This window comes from Papaver somniferum, unplaced genomic scaffold (assembly GCF_003573695.1).
Source record: "Papaver somniferum cultivar HN1 unplaced genomic scaffold, ASM357369v1 unplaced-scaffold_65, whole genome shotgun sequence".
NCBI lineage: Eukaryota > Viridiplantae > Streptophyta > Magnoliopsida > Ranunculales > Papaveraceae > Papaver > Papaver somniferum.
Window position 1 is genome coordinate 1962479 of NW_020649304.1, and position 18642 is coordinate 1981120.

The window sequence follows — 18642 nt, forward strand, 5'->3', positions numbered from 1 at the left end:
TGGAGTTGGTCGGAGTTGTATGTGTGCTTGGTGCTGTCGTGGTGTTGGACAGGATCGAGACGGAAATGGAGATGGTTGAAGTCGCAGCATCTTGGTGCTTTATCTGGATGGGATTTGTGTGGAGTTCTTGGCTGTGAACGATGGTCTCAAGAAGAATGTCTCGATTAAATTTGGCTGTGCAGGCAGTAACAAGAGAAGTTCGTAATTGAAGATGGTTGTGTTCCCTCCATGGAACTGCAGATCGAAAGCTGAAGCGGCGAATCTGGCAGCAACTATGATAGTGAAGTGGGTTTCGATTGCCAGTACTCGGTGAAGAAAATGAACATATGCAGAGAAGAAAGATCAATTCCGTTTGATGGATGATTGACAACAACGAAGTAAGATGATGATTGAACGTGCAATCAGGATAATGGGATTGTTCGCAGGTAAGAAGATGGAGTTCATTGCTGTAGCCGAGATGTCGATGGTAGTGACGGGTTTAATAGCAACATCAAAGTAAGGAATAAGATGTGTTTGTGCTCGAAGAGAGTTGGTCTCAAACAGAAACGGTCCGTTCCAGGCAGTGGCTCAACTGAATCTCTTGGGTTGTGCTCGAGTGGAGAAGGTCAGAGAGATGATGTTGTAGCCGTGAATAAGAATGAATTGGTATACGCTGGTGTTTACGTTGAACCGACAAAATGAAGATTTCTGGGGTAGTGAGATGTTCAGAGAAGTTTCACTCGGTTACGGTCGCTGTAAATAGAGCTCGGAAATTGGAGGACATGGAAGAAACATAAGCTGTGCAGTGGCCTGCTCGATAAAATCAAGCAGGTGAAGAAAGTTCTTCGACAGACACAGAACGGTGTTAAGGCAGTTGGTTCTGATGGTTGAAACTGGGGTTGTCGTGAACGAATGGGAAGAGCTAGCTGTAGCCGTAGCCGAGTATGGTATAAAACAGATGTAGAAGAGATGATTTGCGAACTGAATTGGTTGTCGTCGTTGTTGAAAATCTGCTGGCAGAGATGAGAGAATCGAGAGAATGATGTTGCTGCGATGTATTTGAGTGAAGATGGAAGCATAAGAACTGAAACTCAGTGCAGAAGGGAGATAAACTATGGAAATATAATTGGGAGAAGTTGTTACCGATGGAGTAGGTCAATCTGTTGTGTTGCCTGAACTGTTGGGAGATGAACCTAGAGAGAGCAGAAGAGAAACTGGTGATGTGGCTTAATGGAAGTAGGATGTGGGTTCGAGTGGAGATGAGCTACAGGATAATTGATCACTTGGCTGGACTTCAATCGAGAGAAAATAGAACGACGGTATATTGCATGGGTTATCTGGTTTGATTATGTTGTGAAGGTGGTGAACGGTGAGAAGGAAAGTCTGGTTTTGAGTCTACGTCTGGGAGGGAGTTGTAACATAGCCGGACATGACAGAAAATGGCATTGGGTCTGAACTGGTGCCAAGACTGAGATGGCCAGGGGTGATGTGGCCAGATTTGGAAGGATACGAGTCATGGATATTGGACTGGGCCTTGCATTGGTCTAGTTCAAATTTTTGGAGTTCAACTCTTCGCAACAACAACATAAAAACCTACAGAGAAAGAACAGAAGAAGGGAGGCGGATACAGAGCCGTGAAGGAGAGACGGAGAAGGGTTTGCGTTCTTCCGTTTTTCCAATTCCATTTCGATTAGCTAGTGAATATCTAATATATTTATTTATGGATTTTGAGAAAGCGATGGCTTGCTAATTACTTTGTAACTAGGGTTTTTATGGTTGAAACTACATGGGTATTAGGCCATTTTTGATTGATTGGATTATATAGCAATAGACCATTTTGAATTGAATAAATAATTCCATGATTTTATATATTGATTTAATGATAATATGAGTTGTTGCTTCACCGGTTTCGTATAACTTTTGTGCATAATTGTTAGGATCGAAAATATATTTGTCTACTTATTTGATATTTCATGCTTGTGTTAAATCCTTTGATGGGGTATGCTTAGAATAACCAGGTATTATTTGAGAACCTGTATTTAGTTTCGTATAACTTTCTCGATAATGCAATTTGACGGTGCATGCTTTGGTTTAGTCTTTTGATGTGCCATGCTTAGGGCGTCCCAGTGATATTTGCGACTCTAATATATATAATAGGTGATGTCAATAGAACGAACAATAAATAATTCATGAATTATGTTTCATTTCAGTATTTGAATAGAAATAGTGGTGGATACATTAATCCCTAGTTACCGACTCTCCCATTTGATTCGTTTTGTTACTTGAGTTTATTCTTCTCATTGTTTTTATTCTTTCAAAAATCCAAAAACATCTTTATTTGTTAGTCCATTATAGATATTGATTACGTATTTCCACCGCTCCTCGTGGGAACGACCTGTACTTGCCATTGTTCTACTAGTTAGACACCGTGCAATTGCGGTTTATATAAATAGGTATCTCGGTTCCTATCAATTTTTGGCGCCGCTGCCGGGAAGCGGTTGTGGAATATTGTAATTAGTATTTTTGATTTTGTAAATAGTTAGGTATGGAACTTGGAGTCCACATAATTTTGCTATGGGTGGTTATTCAGATGAGTATCAACCCCAATACCATCAGGGTGAAAATGAACTTGACACTAGAAGTGATTTTAGGAATTATGATACCGATATAATATCTGAATCTATTGTATCTTACCCTACTCATGATCATTTAACTGATTATTTGTCTATTCAAAAGGACGAGAGTTGTGTGAAAGACGTCATTAATTCAGATAATGATGATTTAGAAGAACATATTTATACAGAAGATACTATTGTTGAGTCTAACGACTTTAAGACAATAGACGTTCATCATGAGATACCTTCTAGTCATTCGAATAGTGAGATTCTAGTTGCAGATAATGATGAGTCGATTCATGATATTGTTGTCCCGTTGAGATCCTCTTTCGCTGATCCATCTTGTGATTTTATGAATGCATATGTGAATGTTGAACATATTAATATTGGTCAGATAACTTGTACCGATGATTTTGAGCCTTTATCTGTTTGTTTAGCACACTTTGCTGATTCGGATGACCCGATGCTTATTGATATTGTCAATGCATTGAGACTTCCAATAGTTAATCAAGGTAACTCACCAACGGAAGTTATTTCCGCGGACTTAAAACCAGACTTAAGAGTTACTGATGAATCACTAGATGCATGTTTAAACCATTGTGCCAAGTTGGATGATTTTATGCCTTTTTACGTTGTCAATGCATTGATTCCTATGATTTCTAGGGAAGATAATGTGTCGACCTAACGTATTTCAGCTGATTTAGAACCTGATTTAGAGTGTGCTTCTCGAATAAAAACTAATATGGATTCTATGTCGGTTTTCCATGTGAGTGATTTACTTATCTCGACTAAAGATTGTTTTCTATTAGGAATGGACTTACACATCTTTTTGGAATTTTATAGTGTTTGCAGGTTCATATTTACAGCTGATCCGATTCGTTGGATTGATCCCCAACTTTTCAGACTTTATATATATGCTTTGCTGCTTACTTCGGTGCAACCTCACCTTGTTTGAGGTTCTTTATGTGCGCAAGCAGGGATACAAAGATTATGCTTTATGGGAGTCAACCCATACGATTTCGCTTCATGGGAGTCAACCCATCAGATTTGTTTTCTTTCCTTTATCTTTATTTGTTTGCTTGAACTTCCCATCTTAATTATTATGTTGGATGACTCGATTACATTGAGGACAATGTAACGTTTAAGTGTGGGGGAGTGGCATTTTCGTTAGTTAAAAAAAAAGAAAAAAAAAGATGATCAAATAATAAGAGCAAACATATTTGTAAAACTAATTCATTATGCACATAGGTTTATAAAACCGGTGAAGCGACAAATCATTTCCAATAAATCGATAAACAATATTCAAAGATCAATCTATTCAAATCATGATGGTCTTTTGCTCAATTAATCAATTCAAATAGCCGAATACCCCAAGTAGTTTTCAATCATAAACCCTAGTTACAAAGATTTAGCTAGACATGGCTTTCTCAAAATCCATAAACATATTGAAAAGATTCATTCGCTAATCAAGAAGATGGAAATGAAAATATAAGAATTGCAAACCCTTGTTTTCCACCTCGTAGCCGCGCTTCTCTCTTTTCTCTCTTCCTCTTCTCGGCTCTGCAGCCGACCTCCCCTCTTCTGTTCTTTCTCTCTAGGTTTTTATGTTGTTGCTGCCAAGAGTTGAACTCCAAAAATCCGAACTAGACCAATGCAAGGCCCAGTCCAATATCCATGACTCGTATCATTCCAAATCTGGCCACAGCACCCCTGGCCATCTCAGTCTTGGCACCAGTTCAGACCCAATGCCATTTTCTGTCCTGTCCGGCTATGTTACAACTCCCTCCCAGACGCAGACTCAAAACCAGACTTTCCTTCTCACCGTTCACCACCTTCACAACATAATCAAACCAGATAACCCATGCAATATACCGTCGTTCTATTTTCTCTCGATTGAAGTCCAGCCAAGTGATCAATTATCTTGTAGCTCATCTCCACTCGAACCCACATCCTACTTCCATTAAGCCACATCACCAGTTTCTCTTCTGCTCTCTCTAGGTTCATCTCCCAACAGTTCAGGAAACACAACAGATTGACCTACTCCATCGGTAACAACTTCTCCCAATTAGATTTCCATAGTTTATCTCCCTTCTGCACTGAGTTTCAGTTCTTATGCTTCCATCTTCACTCAAATACATGGCAGCAACATCCTTCTCTCGATGCTCTCATCTCTGCCAGCAGATTTTCAACAACGACGACAACCAATTCAGTTCGCAAATCATCTTTTCTACATCTGTTTTAGACCATACTCGGCTAGGCTACAGCTAGCTCTTCCCATTCGTTCACGACAACCCCAGTTTCAACCATCAGAACCAACTGCCTTAACACCGTTCTGTATCTGCCGAAGAACTTTCTTCACCTGCTTGATTTTATCGAGCAGGCCACTGCACAGCTTATGTTTCTTCCATGTCCTCCAATTTCCGAGCTCTCTTTACAGCCACCGTAACCGAGTGAAACTTCTCTGAACATCTCACTACCCCAGAAATCTTCATTTTGTCGGTTCAACGTAAACACCAGCGTATACCAATTCATTCTTATTCACGGCTACAACACCATCTCTCTGACCTTCTCCACTCGAGCACAACCCAAGAGATTCAGTTGAGCCACTGCCTGCAACGGACCGTTTCTGTTTGAGACCAACTCTCTTCGAGCACAAACACATCTTATTCCTTGCTTTGCTGTTGCTATTAGGGCTGCACAGGAACCGTCCCGGAACCGCAAGAACCGTACCGGTACCGTCCCGGAACCGCGGTCAGATGGGACAGGTACAAGTACCAAAACTGGTACCGTGCCATAGGGAGGTACGAGTAACGGTTCTATGCTATTCCCGTCCCGTCCCGTTCCGTAGTACCGAGGATCTCTATCCGTTGAAATTAGGGTTAAATCCTAACCGTTGATAGTAGGGGTTATACCCTTTATCCATCGTATTCTCCTCATTTCCTGTTCCCTCTCTCAGCGACTCATCCTTAGGTTTTCATTTTCCTCTCAGAGAAGAGAAAAGAAGAGAAGAGGCCATCGTCGATGCACCAGTCCATCTTCTAAGTTCTAATCATCGATTGATCATCACCATCTTTTAAGTTCTAATCATCGATTCATCATCACCATCTACTAAGTTCTAATCATCGATTCGTTTTTTATTTACTGCAAGTCTGCAAGACTGCAACTGCAAGTCTGCAACAGGTAATAATAGTTAGGGTTTCTGCTTTTGTCTTGTTATGGGAGTAGGCTTCTTGAATTGAATGAGAATTTGGATTATGATAGCCATGTGTTCGTAAGAAGACCTCAAGGTTTTGTTGTTGGATTTTTAAATCGATTGGTTATGAGAAATCAATGAAATCTGTGTCAAAATTTGTTGTTACAAATGCTTAAACTTAGTTGTGAGATTATTTTGGTTGTATCTTTTTAATTGTGATATATTGAGCCAACCCATGTTCGATTCATTGTAAAATTTCATTATGTTTGATGTAGTAGCATTTTTCAGGAATTTGCGGTTCAATTAGTAGGTGTAGTACTGTTTTTTTTAAATGGAAGATACAATGAAGAAGCTTACAAAAATAATGATATCATTTGATTCATGATATTATAGTATAGGGTTTAATTTAGTAGGAATTCAATCCATTTCATTCGTGTTGATGCATATCAGTTGAGCTCTCATCCGTTTTTTGTGCCTTACTATGTCCATGTCTACCTCTGTCACATATAGTTCGATTGACCAACTAAATCTGTGTCGCATAACATAACTAACTTTGTCCCTTTTTTCATTTCAGATGGATGCAAATACAACTCAAAGTCGAGCTGCAACTGAAGTTGGTTCCTCTATTTACCCTACATTTGTACCTGCACCTTCTGCTGACGCTCAGTAAGCTGCACAAGGAGATCCAACTGAAGATAGAACTACTGCCGGTGATGCATCTAATTACAGTCAGGAAAGGTGTAGAATGGCTCTTGCTATGTTTATCATTCTTGATGAGGTGTCATTCAGAATGGTTGAAGGTGAAGGGTTTAGGGCCTTAATGCAAGTGTTGGAGCCTAGATTCAAAGTCCCGAGTCGTATGACCATTTATAGGGATTTGTCAAAGCTGGTTGCGAAGACTCATTAAGAGGTCTTGGATGTTTGATGCTTGGAGATGAAGTTCGTTTCTTGTTGAAGCAAATTTATGGAAGTGGTCAAGTGCCAAAGCCGAACTGCCGAAGTGCTGTTTTATTGCTTTGCTTTCTGTTTTTTCTACTTAAGTGTTAAACAGTTGAATTGAACTTAGAACTTTGAAGATATGTATTCAGGTCAAATGCCAAATGCATTTTAAACTTATGCGTATTAAGTATGGATTCAAGTGTTAACAGTTGAAGTGGTTGAACTTAGAACTTTGAAGATTTTTTTTCTTTGTTTTTTTCTTATAATTTTACATATGCTACAGGTAAAGAACCGGTCCCGTCCCGTTCCCGTACCGAGTTAAACAGGTACAGGTCCCGTCCCGTCCCGTACTGCACAGGTGCAGGTACAAGTACAAGGTACAAATACCGGTCATAGGGAGGTACAGGTACTGAGTTAGGCAAAAACCCGTACCGTCCCGTCCCATGTGCAGCCCTAATTGCTATTTAACCCGTCACTGCCATCGACATCTCGGCTACAGCAATGAACTCCATCTTCTTACCTGCGAACAATCCCATTATCCTGATTGCACGTTCAATCATCATCTTACTTCGTTGTTGTTAATCACCCATCAAACGAATTGGTCTTTCTTCTCTGCATCTGTTCATTTTCTTCAATGAGTACTGGCAATCGAAACCCACTTCACTATCGTAGTTGCTGCCAGATTCGCCGCTTCAGCTTTCGATCTGCAGTTCCATGGAGGGAACACAACCATCTTCAATTACGAACTTCTCTTGTTACTGCCTGCACAGCCAAATTTAATCGAGACATTCTTCTTGAGACCATCGTTCACAGCCAAGAACTCCACACAAATCCCATCCAGCTAAAGCACCAAGCTGCTGCGACTGCAACCATCTCCATTTCCGTCTCGATCCTGTCCAACACCACGACAGCACCAAGCACACATACAACTCCGACCAACTCCAGCCGAAAGAACTTCATCTGCTAGCATTCAGCTCACCAAAGATTCTACACACAGCCGTTGCAGACACCTTCTCGATTCTCGTCTCAGATTTCCAGTTCAGTATGTTGCCAATTCGAATCAACTTCAGACCTACAGTTCCTCCTCAACTGACTCCGTTCTGATTTCGGAGGTAGAATTTGAACTCCATCTGCCGAGAGATGATGAAGGGAACGCCATGAAGCACCTTGGTGGAAAGTAGATACGAATGTCTCCATTTCTTACCTCTTGAAAATACTGAGATGCATTTGATGCTTAATAAAGTGATTTGTGGCTTAGAGTCTGCCACGTCCTCTGCCTAAGCCAATAGAGGAACCCTCATACACCATGCTAGTAACAACACCATTTCTTGCGTCACTTTTCTTCTTTCTCCCTAGTGCACCTTCAGGTGCTTAAGCAAAGGCAGTTCTTTGTTGTCTTGAGTTTCTGACCTTTGTGGTGATTTCTGTAGTGCCACTACTATGCGGACCAGGGCGAGTCACAATCAATTCAACTGACTCCTTCGATGCTTTGAGCCGCAAACGCCATAATAACTCTTATTTAGGTAGTTATCTCTTTGATGATCGGATTCATTTGTACTTTTTACAAAAGCACTAAAATAGTGTAGTTAGCCAAAATATCGAGTCCTAGCTAATATAAATATGGGTGTAAAATGTAGCACTTACGTGCTTATCAGACGCTGGAACTTCACATTTTTGTTTGTTTGTTAAGTTCAGTAACTTCAAAATTTTATCGCAGAAACAGAACTCAGAGTTCGGTTGGTTAGCTGTTAGGTTCAAGTTTGCGAAAGAACCGAACTTTGTAAACTTATATACTCTTATATTACGTAAATTTCGGTTAGATCCAAGTGCATGCAGTTTGCGAACCACCAAAGTTCGGTTAGTTGAGAACCAACCGAACATAACGCTGTAACTCCTAGAAATTATTAGAGAGTTCGGTAACCTGCGTGTTTGGAACAAGTAACCGAACTACACTTTCAGATGAGTTCGTTTACTTGTTCATCTCACGGGGCAACCCAACTACAACTTCAGATGAGTTCGGTTACTTGTTCTTCATATAAAGTAACCGAACTGTTCAAAATCCAGTTCAAATCCGGATCATTTTGAAGATTAACAAATATTCTAGGAGAGGATGGAGATGAAGAATCAGATGAGTTTTCGTCATTTGAATACTCAAACTTAGTGAATTGGAAAAAAATTTATTTTCCATGTTTTTCTCCTTCATCTTCTCTAACTCTACTCTCTCAATAATTCTACTCAACTAATAATAAACCCATCTTTTAATTTAATCTCACTAATTATTTTTAACTAAATCATTCACTAATCATAACCTAAAATTAATTAAGAGGACGGATTAGGTATTAAATAAATAACTAGATACGGAGTGACCTATAATTACTTCTAATGCCTTTACCCCGAATGAAACCATGGTCCCCAAAAAATCGTTCTATCTTAAGGCTCCACAACCCATTGAACCCAAACCTCCTATCAAGAACACTCTATATTTTTATTTTGAACGATCTTTTGGGGATCATGACTTGATTAGGTCAATTTCACTATACTTTTTTTTTCCGAGAAAAAAAGGTTATATTAAAATAAAAATATGAATTTCCCTATACTTATAAGAGGTGTTCTAAAGTTAGAAAAATACTAATTTACTTTTTATCCTAATTTAGATTATAATGACCTAATAACCACCTAAACCTAATCATATATGTCTACTATAAATAAATCATTAACCAAAATAAAAATAACGCGTGCGTTATAGCCCCAAGGTTGTCAACATCCGTATAAGATAATTCCACCAAAATAAAAGATGAATAGAAACCCCAAATTCTAGAACTGTCTAAAATACCCCTTCATCTAATTCAGCTCCGAAACAAACAACAAATCATCCCCACCGTATCTTCGTCTAATTCTCTTTCCTAATCTCTCAGGAAAAAAAATAGGTATGCAAAACTCATTTTCTATTCCAATTCTATTTTCTTCTATTGGAACCTCTTTTTTTTTTCTTCCAGATATGGATTGTTAGAAACTAGAAATCATGGATCGAGACAAGTTATGACCTAAATTCAAAAAAGTAAAACAAAAATCACAAAAACTGGTTAAAATGGTGAAGAAGAATGCTCAACAAGAGAGAAAGAAAGATGAACAACTCAAGAAGACGATTAAAAATCCTCCAAAAGGTAAATCGAACCCTTTGTCTCATGTTGTTTGATCAATAATAAGATCATTATTTATTATTGTCTCATATTGTTCACATTATTGTTCATTACTGGTTGGTGAGAGCAGATCTTACATTTTCCAACTGTTAGATTTAATTCCACAAGAACTAGTTTGGTGTTGTTGATTGATTCTGCTCATTTTGATGAAACACTTTTTGGTTTCAACTTTTTTTGATTGTTGGATTAGTTTCACCAGAACTGGTTCGATGGTGTTGGTTTCGATTTTGATGTTTTTGATGAAACTATTTTTGATTTCATCATGTCCCGTTGTCCAATTTGGTTCCACCAGTACTGGTTTGGTGGTGTTGGTTAATTATGGCCATTTTTGAAGAAACCATTTTTGGTTTCATCATTTCCCCTTGTCCAATTTGGTTCTACCAGAACTGTTGGTGTGTTGATTAATTCTGGTAGTTTTGATGATACCATTTTTGGTTTCACCATTTTACCCTTGTCCAATTTGGTTCCACTTGAACTGTTGGTGTGTTGATTAATTCTGGTAGTTTTGATGAAACCATTTTTGGTTTCATCAATTTTTCCTTGTTGAACTTGATTACACCTGAACTGTCGGTGTGTTGATTAATGGTTCCATCATTTTTTCCTTGTCGAATTTGGTTCCACCGATACTGGTTTGGTGGTGTTGGTTAATTCTGGTCATTTTGATGAAACTATTTTTGGTTTCATCATCCTCCCCTTATTGGTTCTACTAGTATTGGTTTGGCAGTGTTAGTTTATTCTTGTTTCGTCTAAAATCAGTTTTGTTTTGCAGCGAAAAGCCGCGAAGATTCGTTTAGGTGCTCATTGACACATTTGTGTATGGTGACTCCTAAAAGAAAGGCTTTGACAGAAAATAAGAAAGAGCATATGAAGGCCCTTGTAGCATGCTCATTTTGGAATTTCTACAAACCATTCTATGAAGATGTAATGAAGGAAGAGGAATTGAAGAAAAAAATGGTAGCTGTGAAGATGATCTTAAGTACATATGACAAGAAAAGTCCACGTCTAGTACCAGATTGTTTCAAGTTAAAGAGAATAAAGAATCTGATATTGCAGACCACTCCCGAGCAGCTTTCTGTAACTTTTGGTCTACAAATGATGGAGCAAGTAACTCTAGTCATAGATGAGCATTTAAGGAAGAAGCTAAACTTGTTCGTGAATGAATAATTTGGTGGAAAGAATAAGATGATGAAATCTACGATCTTGATGGAAAACCACTAAAAGAATTATAAACGAAGACATAAAATTTAGTGTATTGTCAACAAATGCTTATAATAGTTTATAGAAGGTTTAAATGGTTTATGGATGGTTTCAATTATGGTTATCTCATTTATGTTTAACCCAAACCATATTGTCGCAAAATGTTATGTCTGTTTTTTGATGAAACCAAAAAGGGTTCCAACATATATATTTTGGTTCCATTGTAGCAGTAAAATGATCAAACCAGAAAGGGTACCAACATATTGCAGGTGAAACCAAAAGGAAAAGGGTCGTATCACAGATTGGTTTAAACTCAAAATTTTGATATATTTCAAGGCATGAAACATTTTCATGTTCAAAGGGAGAAGTATAATTACAACGAAGTATTAAACTATAACAGGAAACACAACAAGGATCGTTTTTTGGTGATCGACATTCGATACAACGGTAAAAAGTCATGGGAATAATTCATAACACGACAAAAGAAAAAATCCAAGCCAATTCCGACATTGGACAACTCAATAATGCACAGTTAAAAAAGCAGTGATGAAACCAAAAAGGGTTCCAACCTACTTTGGTTCCAAAATAACAGTAGAATTGATGAAACCAAAAAGGATTCCAACATATTGCAGGTGAAACATAAAAGGAAAACTTAAACTAAATGAAACACCAGCAGGAAATTAACATGGTTAATTGTGAAAAATGAAAGTTAATGAACTGTAGTCAAAATCAAATTAGACTAGTCTGAAATAAAAATAGAAGTCTATCAGTATCAAAAGACTTCACATCTGCTTCGTAGGCCATGTTTTTCGGTTATGAGTAGTCAACGAATTGCAGCCACCACAAGTCCTCATCTTCTTGTTGGGAATTGAACTTGTATTCAGAATCCTTTTCTTCTTACTTGGGAGACCAGATGTGGCAAAATTTTAGGTCCAAGAACAACAGACTTGGGTGAATTCTCGTAAACCTTTCAACTGTGGGGGCGGATGAATTGGTCTTGAATGCGACTCTCGATAGGACTTAGTAGTGAAGTAGTTACAATAATTCCCAATTCCAACAAAATTCACAACAAAACAAGATCAGGTATCTAATTTAATTAAAAAAAATCAATGAGATAACAAGATTTTAATTACTTACCAACTTCAAATTACCATTCTAAAATTCATCGTTTCTCCCAATACAATAAGCATATGAAATTGAAATCCTCGTCGATATTTTATTTCCACCATGAGATCTATTCGCCACCATCACCACCTTGGTTTCTATAATTGAGTTTGTAATAATAATAGAATACATGGATATCATTTCGGCGCACTTTCACATTCCATTATATTGCTATCAATCGAGTTCATCTTATTAGTTGTGGTGGCGGAGGAAGAGTAGGAGGTGTTGTTGGTGGGGTTGGGGGAATAAGACAAGAAAGCGATGTTGGTGGAGATGGTTTTGGGTTTGCTGGTGGTACAAAAGTAGGAGGAGAAGGTGATGTTGCTGGTGGTGAAGGGGGAGGAGGAGGCGATGAAGGAGGTTGTGTTGATATCAGATCTGAACATTGTATCCGGTTTGGTGGCGGCAGAGGTGTTGTTGGTGGCGATGTGAAATGGTAGTAGGCGAAAAAATAAGGAAGAAGATGAGGTGTTGGTATCATATCTCTCGAAGTGGTAGTGGTTTGGTGGTGACGCGGCGGTATGGGGTGGTGGTGGTGATAAGGGATGGGGGGAAAAGAAATGAAATTATGAGAGGAGAAGAAAGATTTATACGCATATATATAGTGAAGGGCAGGATTAGAAATATATAAAGTAATGAAAATTAAATTTAACAATTTTAAATGGAAATGGGGTTTTGTTTCATTTTTATTGAATATGGTTTTTGTTAAGGCCAAATAATATGACTGGTGTTTTTATAAATCAAAGAATATTACCTTGGTTTTTTAGAGCTTAATATAATTTTTTTTTTTGCTTTTTTAAATAAATAATTTTCTTATATAGCAAGCAAGCGAGTAATATGAAATTAAAAAAAATAAAAACGTGAGAGAGAGGAGAGGCAGCGAAAACTTTTAGTTTTGAAAAAAAATTGTGTTCTTCCTCTTCCCTCTTTTCGCGACGTTCCTCGTTCAATTGAAAAACCCATCACTATTAATTCGTTTTTGATTGAAAAATTTGAGTAGAAATCATCAAAATAGGATTTAAATGAAAGTGATAGTAGCTTGTTCGGTTAGGAGAAGTTCAAAAAACCCTAGTTTGCTAACCGAACATTCTGAAACCAAGAACACGAAGAACAGTTCGGCTATAACGAATTTTTTATTCGTAACTGAACTCTTATATACAAAAACAATGTTGAGTTGGGTTGGTTCGCAAAAAAATTAATATTCTAACCGAACTCCCCTCTGAAAAACAATATGTTGTGTTCAGTTGGTTAGGTTAGGTTAGGTTAGTTAGAAAATTTTATCCCCTAACCGAACTCTTGTATAGAACAACAAATGCTGAGTTCGGTTGGTTCGCAAAAAAAATTCTGCTAACTGAACCCTTCTCTGGAAACCAATATTTTGAGTTCGGTTGGTTAGGTTAGTTGGAAATTTTTTCTCCTAACCGAACTTTACTCTGCAAACACATATGTTGAGTTCGGTTTATTCGAGAAATTTTCTTATCCGAACTTCACTATGAAAACTCTTGTGTTGAGTTAGGTTTAGTCGAAAATTTATGTTGGAAACCGAACATTACTCTGTATACTCTAGAAAAAAAATCGGTTACCTGTTATGGAACCCGATAGCCGAACATAGCAAAAACTCCATTATCGAAAACTTCGGCTACATGCGTCTTCAGAAACATTAGCCGAACTGCATTTCCAAATAAGTTCGACTACTTGTTCTTCAAATATTGTAGCCGAACTTGTTTGACCTCGCCGAAATCTACTTAGAAAATTTTCATTTTTAGGAAAGTTTTAGCAAATTCAAGCAGCTTTAACGAATACTCTAGGAGAGAAATTCTGCTTCGGAGGAACTATCATCACTCGAATCACTCAATTCATATTCACCAATCTAAAAAAATGTATTTTCTCCATCTTCTTCTTTTAGAAAAAAAAAAACCAATTTATTAATATAACCTCACTACTCACTAATTAACTCAACTAAATCATTCAACTAAACACTACACTAACTAATAATATACAAAGTTTATTAGAAATGGTCATTTTGGTATTAACATAAATATTTAGATAAGGGGTGACTTAGATTTACTTCAAAATTTCTTATGCAAAATAAAATCATGGTAAAAAAAAAACATGGTCCCCAAAAAATCGTTCTTTTTTTTATCAATCAGCTGGGGATAAAGGGACACCCACCCCACACCCCACCCCCTAACAAGAAAAAATAAAACAAAAAAAAAAGGAAGAAGAAACCAAAACAGCAAACTACCTAAGAGGGTACAACTTCCCCTCCATATCCTCTCTAATTATCTCACAAAGCTCGGGAGAAAACTCCTGCACACTGACATCAATCCATTTAACATAGGGGTGATAGCTAGCTAGCGTGTTAGTAGCTCTATTATCCTCCAGAAATATATGCGAAATTTTTAGAACCTAAAAAAAAGGGTCTCAACTTTTCTACCCTGCGCCAAATCTGAATCAAACTCCAAGAGGGTTTACTGTTTTTCCATACCATCAAATTATATATATACATAAAACCAATGGCCAGATGAATCTTCTTAATACCTTTCACAATGGCAAGATTCAATCCCAGTTCCACACCATGTAGTTCATGAACATTAGCAGATATAGGAGGACCGTCTCCTTTTACTGCAGCCAAGATAATGCCTGAGCAGTTCCCTAAAAGAGCTCCCCAACCACCTGAATGATCCTTTCTTGACCCATATGAAAAAGAGGGGGTCTAACAACACCACCCAATATTTAGATTAGCAATCTGTATGGACTAACTCCGAAACACTTACTAGAGAATCAACTAGACAGTCAGACTCAATCTAGACAAAAGTATCTCAAGGAATTAATATCTCTCTCTTGTTTTGATTTACTCAAGCTAATAGAAATCAGCGAGTCTATAATCAAACACAAGGAATAACTTGGACGGTACCAAAGACCAATGTCCAAGGATCAATCAATATCAATCAACAACCAAAGGTCGGATTTCCAATTGATTGATTCAAATGCACAACCTGTATTATTTCAATTATATAAACGATGAGACGAAGGTGTTTGTGATTACTTTTTATATCTTGCTTATCGGAGAACTCTCACAATCTCTAGCCAATCAATATGATTGTACTATTACGATAGAAGATGCAAGATCCGATCACACAACTACGATAAAAGTAGTATCGGTCTGGCTTCACAATCCCAATGAAGTATTTAAGTCATTAACCTGGTTTTAGAAGAAGAAAACCTAAGGTTAAAGGAGAAACAACTTTAGTACGCAAACTAGTATCACACGTAAGGTGTGGGGATTAGTTTTACATAATACTATATGTCTCCTTTATATAGCCTTTCAAATCAGGGTTTTTCCTTAGTTACAAAGTAATCAATATTCACCGTTAGATGAAAACCTGATTTAGATTCAAGCTAATATTTCTCAACCGTTAGATCGAAAACTTAGCTTTCCATACACAAATGACTGTACGCTTCTAGGTTTGTTAACCGCACCCAAACGTGTACATTATTGGTTCAACAATAGTCTACCCAAAGAGGTTAACCATATGAGCGTTTCATACCAACCATGTTCTTCTTCACCATAACTAGTTCAATTGACTCAAATGAACTAGTTAATAGAGTTGTTCAATTGCAAGGAAATCTTATGTAACTACACAAGATACAATTGAATCAAAGATGATTTGATTCACTCGAATCAGTTCATGAACTTTAATAGCCACGGTTTGCAAATGCATTCCTTAGTCTTTTAATATTAAGTTCAGAAATCATCTTTAGATATATAACCTTTTTAAGTTCGCAGACTAGGTTCGCGGAATTAAGACACCGGATAGAGTTTACAAACTCCAGCAGAAATTCTCGGGTTCAAGAACTACGCTGGTTCACGGACTGGGTTCGCGGACTTGGCTCACGCAAGTAGTTTGTCAACTCCAACAGAAATTCTCGGGTTTGAGAACTTCGGCAGTTCGCGGACTTGGCACTTGCCATACTTCCGGTTCTCTTGATCAACAAAGTTTGAAAACTTCGGTTCAAGGAATCCATTGGTTATATAATCTAAACTTCATTCCAATCATTGAAACATTCTTAGAGGGCGTTGTATAGTTGTTACACTATTTCTCGTCAAAACAATTTTCAAAGTGATTGAAACATTCATGACTTTCGTCACTAGGTAAAGATAAACTTGGTCGAAGCGAAAAACTTACCAACACATATTTTGAGATATAGATAGGCGAGGTATACTCGGATCGAAATACCAAATGTGTATGATCTAGTCTATATATATAGCATACGACTTTTGTCTCAAAGAGTAGGAGTTAGAATAAATAGACTTTTGAGTGACAGATAAGTTCAAGTCTCCACATACCTTTTTGTCGAGAAGTTCCACCGGTTCCTTGAGTAGATCTTCTACTTGTATGATGAATCGCCTTGAAGTCCTTGAGCTCAACTACACTTACTATCCTAGTCCGAGACTTAGCTATAAGAGACTGGAAATCAAGACTTATAGTTTTGATCACTAACATTGACAAACATGCTTGAGATAGCAACGCATGCGAGTTTGACCGAGCAGTGCTCTAACACCATCAATATTCATCATAATCAAGTATGGGTCTGGGAACAACCAAGAGCAATAAGTAATAATAGATAGAGGTACAAACTGACAGCTGACTCTAAGTCTGTCCATATAGCTCCTAGAATGAGAGTTATCTACATCCTTGCACTGAATAAAGCTAACTCTAACTCTAACATCCTCCAGAATTAAAAAACCCACTTGATCGGCAGAAGAAAATTTACCAACAAACACTCTACTATTCCTCTCTCTCCACAAGTGATAAATAAGCTATTAAAAATCAGTTTCTCTACTCTGGAAATTAGAGTCTGGCCAGCAAAAGCTTGCACAGACCAACTGATTTCCTCACTCTAGCTCCGACAAGTGTTTTTATAAATTCGCATTTCAAGCAATAAACCCAACCAGATTCCATCACAAAAAAATGCAGGAGTGAAACAGATGTTCTTCAGTTTCAGGTCCTTCCTCACATAATACACAGGTAACAACTGATAATAAGCCCCATTTCACCATTTTATCTTTGGTTTTCAGTCCACCGTGCAAACATAACCTAGTGATGAAAGAATATCTAGGCATATGAGATTTAAACCACACAAGATTCTTCCACATAATATCATCCTTCTCACCATCCAGAGCTATATAAGTATCTTTCACTGTAAACTCCCCAAATTTTCTAGGCTTCCATACAACCATATCTGCCACAAACATATCAAAATCCACCTCCTTGAGTTGTAAAACAGTCTGTTGCAATTCATCCTTCATAGCATCAGGAAAATACCAACCCTCATTGTCTAGAAAGTCTGCCACTCGACAGTCAGAACCATAACAGAGCTCATCAATTGTATCCTTATTGACCCAATCAACTAACTTACCATTAGGATGCCACAAATTAGTATAAAACTTAGTTTTCTCCACATTTCCAATAATATGCATGAACATGTCCTTGGTCACTTATCGCTGCACTAGAATCCTTATCCAATACCAGGATGCATCATGAGGAACATTAAGTGTCCAGAAATCTTGATTCTTTATAATGTTAATATGGATCCACTCTGTCCAGATGGTAGTCTTACCACTAACCAAGTCCCACATACGTCTTAAGTTAGCTGCAATATTAGTGATTTCCACATCTCTAACTCCTGAACCACCTTCATCATAAGGTTTGCAAACTACATTTAACTAATGGGATGATATTATTTCCCTATTTCAGCACCATCCCAAAAACCATTCTTGCAAATAGATTTCAGCTCATTAATCGCCTAGGTAAAATGAATCAAGACAACCTTCTATCTCCTATTGAGACAAAATTCGTATAGCTATATAGACTTTATATTATACACATTTGATATTTCGAGCTGGGTTTAACTCGCTTACATATTTCTCGAAATATGTGTTGATTAGCTTTCGCTTTAACCAAGTTCATCTTTATTCTTGACGAAAGCCAAAAAATGATTATGTGAAAATCGTTTGGTAACATCTTACATGATTTGTGTGAGATATTCATTTGATGTTGTTAGAGCATAGCTCGGTCAACCTCGCATGCGTTGCTATCTCAAGCATGTTTGTCAATGTTAGTGATCAAAACTATAAGTCTTGATTTCTAGCCTACATAGCTAAGTCTCGGACTAGGATAGAAAAGTGTAGTTGAGCTCAAGGACTTCATGGCGATTCATCATACAACGACGAAGATCTATACAAGGAACCGTGGAACTTCATCAACAAAAAAGTATGTGGAGACTTGAACTTATCTATCACTCAAAAGTCTATCTCTTATATCTCCTACTTCTTATGAGATAAAAGTCG

General features: G+C 37.6%; 2 protein-coding genes across 2 annotated transcripts; one reads left to right on the forward strand and one right to left on the reverse strand.

Moving 5' to 3' along the window:
• Positions 1-9674: 9674 nt before the first annotated feature.
• On the forward strand, positions 9675-11251 carry LOC113343699. Its single transcript, XM_026587828.1, has 2 exons — positions 9675-9890; positions 10696-11251. The coding sequence occupies exons 1-2, from the start codon at positions 9815-9817 to the stop codon at positions 11088-11090; spliced, it is 471 nt and encodes a 156-aa protein (XP_026443613.1). The 5' UTR covers positions 9675-9814; the 3' UTR covers positions 11091-11251.
• A 6002-nt stretch (positions 11252-17253) lies between these two features.
• On the reverse strand, positions 17254-17778 carry LOC113343659. The gene has a single exon (XM_026587792.1). The coding sequence runs from the start codon at positions 17776-17778 to the stop codon at positions 17254-17256; it is 525 nt and encodes a 174-aa protein (XP_026443577.1).
• Positions 17779-18642: the final 864 nt, after the last annotated feature.